The following is a 4,616-nucleotide window of genomic DNA, read 5'->3' as shown; positions in this document are numbered from 1 at the left end:
ATAAATGGATACATTACTATTAATATAAATTAATATATTACTTTAAAATTTGGCTGTAAGGCCCTGGCTGCTGTGGCTCAATGGTTTGAGTGATGGCCTTTGAACCAAAGTGTCTCCAGTTCCATTTCCAATCAGGGTACATGCCTGGGATGTGAACCAGGGCTCCAGTAAAGGGCAGGCAAGAGGCAACCACACATTTATTTTTCTCTCCCTCTCTTTCTCCCTGCTTTCCCTCCCCTCTCTCTAAAAATAAATAAAATCTTAAAGAATTTGCTTTACACAATTAGTTATATAGTTACATTAAATTAATTAAAATAACCAAATATCAATTACATTGATATTTTAATTACATTAAATTAAATGACAATACCTTAAATGTACCTTGAAGCATACTATTTATATTTGTTGATTCTTAATCCTGCACTGAATAAAATGAGTACAGTTCACACTTTTTAATTTTATTTATAAAACACAGGTATAAATACAATATATTACTACTTATTCTCATATATAATATATTACACTATATGTCTGTGTCTATACTTTTCTTGGTGGCTTTGATCAGAAAAACATCTGAAAGTCTCTGTGGACAGGAGGCAATAGTGAAAAAATATGGTGGAGAAATAGTGATCAAAATGCATGTAGAAGGTGCATAAAGGAAAGCAAAAACAGAAGTAGAAAGGAAAGGAAACACTCAGAAATTGAAAAGTCCAATCCCATTCGATATAGCAAAAACAAAAATAAAATATCTTGGAATAAATCTAACCAAGGACATTAAAGACCTGTATGCAGAAAACTACACAACACTGAAGAAAGAAATCAAGGAAGACACAAACAAATGGAGATGTATACCGTGTTCATGGTTTGGAAGAATTAACATCATCAAAATGTCCATACTACCCAAAGCAATTTACAGATTCAATGCAATACCTATTAAAGTACCAATGGCATATTTCACAGACATAGAACAAACACTTCAAAAATTTATATGGAACCATAAAAGACCCAGAATAGCAGCTGCAATGTTAGGAAAGAAGAACAAAGTAGGAGGGACCACAATACCTGATATCAAACTGTATTACAAGGCCACTGTAATCAAAACAGCCTGGTACTGGCATAAAAACAGGCACATAGACCAATGGAACAGAATAGAGAGCCCAGAGATAAACCCAACTCGCCACAGTCAATTAATATTCGACAAAGGGGGCAGTAACATAAAATGGGGTAAAGATAGCCTCTTCAACAAATGGTGTTGGGAGAATTGGACAGCTACATGCAAAGAAATGAAACTCGAGCACCAACTTACATCATACACCAAAATAAATTCAAGGTGAATAAAAGACTTAAATATAAGCCGTGACACCATTAAAGTCCTAGAGGAGAACATTGGCAGGAAAATCTCAGATATTTCATGCAGCAACATTTTTACTGATATGTCCCCTAGAGCAAGGAATATAAAGGAAAGAATAAACAAATGGGATCTCATCAAAATAAAAAGCTTCTGCGCAGCTAAAGAAAACAGCATTAAAATAAAAAGACAACCAACTGTATGGGAAAACATATTTGCCAATGATACCTCAGACAAAGGTTTAATCTCCAAAATATACAAAGAACTCACACGACTTCACTCTAAGAAGACAACTAACCCAATTAAAAAATGGGGAAAGGACTTGAACAGACACTTCTGCAAGGAGGACATACAGAGGATCCAGAGACACATGAAAAGATGCTCAATATCACTAGCTATCAGAGAGATGCAAATTAAAACTACAATGAGATACCACTTTACACCGGTGAGAATGGCTATCATAAACAAAGCAATAAACAACAAATGTTGGAGAGGGTGTGGGGAAAAGGGGACTCTGGTCCACTGTTGGTGGGATTGCAGACTGGTACAACCATTATGGAAAACAGTATGGAATTTTCTCAGAAAACTAAAATTGGACTTGCCTTTTGACCCAGCAATTCCACTGCTGGGATTGTATCCTAAGAACCCTAAAACACCAATCCCAAAGAACCTATGCACCCCAATGTTCATAGCAGCACAATTTACAATAGCCAAGAGTTGGAAGCAACCTAGGTGCCCGTCAGTAAATGAATGGATCAAAAAACTATGGTACATATACACAATGGAATTTTATGCTGCAGAAAGAAAGAAGGAGCTCCTACCTTTTGCAACATCATGGATGGAACTGGAAAGCATTATGCTGAGTGAAATAAGCCAGGTGTTGAAGGACAAATACCATATGATCTCACCTTTAACAGGAAGCTAAACAACAAAACAAACAAGCAAGTAAAATATAACCAAAGACACTGAAATAGAGAACAGGCTGACAGTGACCAGAGGGGAGAGGGGAGGGAATTTCAGGGGAAATAAGGGAGGGATTTAGAGGAACCTATATAAAGGATACATGGACAACAACTGAGAAGGGTGGAAATGGGAGGGAGGGGGGAGCATGGGGGGTGGGATGGGATGGGAGTAATAGACAGAAAACTGTACTTGAAAAATAATTAAATAAAAAAAATTGGAGAAAAAAAGAAATTGATAAGTCCTATGTTCCCTATGTAAGACACTGGCACAAAGTTAGACCTCACAGAGCCTGGAGAGCAAGGTTCAGAGAGTCACCCAGCTCAGCCAGGCCAGCAGCATCTGCAAGGTTCCCAATGGCCCTGACCTTTTCCTTCCTGGTGGCCCTGGTGGCACTCAGCTGCAACTCCATTTGCTCTCTGGGCTGTGACCTGCCTCAGACCCACAGCCTGGTTAACGGGAGGGCCTTGGTGCTCCTGGGACAAATGAGAAGGATCAACACTTTCTTCTGCCTGAAGGACAGAAACAACTTTGGGTTCCCCCTGGAGGCGCTCAGTGGCAATCAGTTCCAGGAGGCTCAAGCCAGTTCTGCCATCCATGAGATCATCTGGCAGATTTTCAACCTCTTCACCACAGAGGGCGCGTTTGCTGCTTGGAACAAGACCCTCCTGGACCAACTCTGCAATGAACTTTATCAGCAGCTGAGTGACCTGGAAGCCTGTCTGATGCAGGAGGTGGGGATGGAAGAGGCTCCCCTGATGAGTGAGGACTCCTTCCTGGCTGTGAGGAAATACTTCCAGAGAATCATTCTCTACCTGCAGGAGAAGCAGCACAGCCCTTGAGCCTGGGAGATTGTCAGAGCAGAAATCAGCAGATGCTTGTCTTTATTTGCCAACTTGGAGGAGCAGGAGGAGATTGCACAGTAAGGAGGGACACCTGGCTCAGCATGGACATGATTCTCCCTCACTGACAATATCACACTTCCTCCTGTTCAGCCAGGCTGAACTTCCTTTGGCTTCTGCTCTGATTGTCACATGAATGGAATCGATTTCTTAAAAGTTTTCAGGAGTAGTAAGTCAAAGCCTGTTCAGCCTTACAGGCACCAGGGGCTTACACACACACAGAGGACTGTGCTGATGTTTAATTATGTATGTGTGTGTGTTTATGTATGTATGTATTTATTTATTTATTTAAAATGTCAATTATTTATGTATTTGGAACATTTGACTATTCTGGTTCATGTCACATTGGCATGTGCACCTTCATATTGTGTTATTATAATAAAACACATTCTTTATTTCAGTCAATTTATAATTATCTGTGTGTATTAAATTTTCACAGTAGGAAACTGATTGTATTGATTCATCCCAAAGAGAAACAGCAAGCCAGACTGTGCAGCCTGATTATAAAAATAGATGGCACAATTCATTTACCCATCACTCTGTGTTCAAATTGTAAGTGCTTAATGAATTTCTCTAAGCCAGGTTGTGTGGTGCCCTCAGGATATAGAGGTGATTGTAACAAATACAGTTACTGTTCTCATGTACTTTTGATTTTTGTTGGGAAAGAACCCTAAACACAATAATTAAAATTATTATCACTTATGATAAATGGTATATTGAGAGGAAGAAAAAACAAGTGAATTCTCTCACCAGCAGCTGGGGTGAAGAATGCCAGGGCACACGATTTGAAGGAGTAGGTCTGCTCCACAGTTGACTGGTAGACCTCTGAGTGCAAATGTCCATTGTCAGCTGGGTGTGTGAGTTTGCAATCTACAGGGAATGCCGTGGGCGCATTCCAGGATGCATGTCCATTTCACACGAATTTCCCTTCTCTCCAGGTAGAAGTCCCCAGAGCATGCTTGCCATTCATTCTCTTTACCTCTCCACCCAACCACACAACTGCTTTTGTTCAGTCCTGGTTTCAGCATCACTGTCTCACCATTGAGTTTTCCCTAAAGAGCAGAATGTCACAAGTAGAAAGCAAAAGTTCAATAACATTTCTAGGTTTTGCAGAAACATCTGCAAGAGAGGCTTTCCTTAACGTCTGTGGGCTATGATGTAATAGACCCTGTAGCTAAAAGGAAACAGAAAGCAAGATGCAGTTTGTGAGTGGGCAAATGAAACTCCTCTCGGGGAAGACCTCCCCCTGGTCCCCAAGTGCAACAAGGGCAGCCACCAGGAGAAGGGCAGGCTTCTGTTGTGGACAGAAATCCTACCACTTCCTGGGGATGTCCCTTCATGCTAAAAAAGGCTATTTCTTGGGAACAATGGATTCTAATGCTGTCACTAGCCTGTTTCCTTACTCT

General features: G+C 40.4%; 1 protein-coding gene across 1 annotated transcript; it reads left to right on the top strand.

Annotated features, from left to right (window-relative positions):
- Positions 1–2,585: 2,585 nt before the first annotated feature.
- LOC118984066 (interferon alpha-4-like) lies at positions 2,586–3,150 on the top strand. Its single transcript, XM_037041771.1, has one exon. It carries the CDS (start codon positions 2,665–2,667, stop codon positions 3,148–3,150), a length of 486 nt encoding a protein of 161 aa, XP_036897666.1. The 5' UTR covers positions 2,586–2,664.
- The last annotated feature ends 1,466 nt before the right edge of the window (positions 3,151–4,616 follow it).

Source organism: Sturnira hondurensis, unplaced genomic scaffold, assembly GCF_014824575.4.
Source record: "Sturnira hondurensis isolate 20B ecotype Veracruz unplaced genomic scaffold, ASM1482457v3 Scaffold0003201, whole genome shotgun sequence".
Taxonomy (NCBI): Eukaryota; Metazoa; Chordata; class Mammalia; order Chiroptera; family Phyllostomidae; genus Sturnira; species Sturnira hondurensis.
This window is presented reverse-complemented; position numbering and strand designations above follow the sequence as displayed.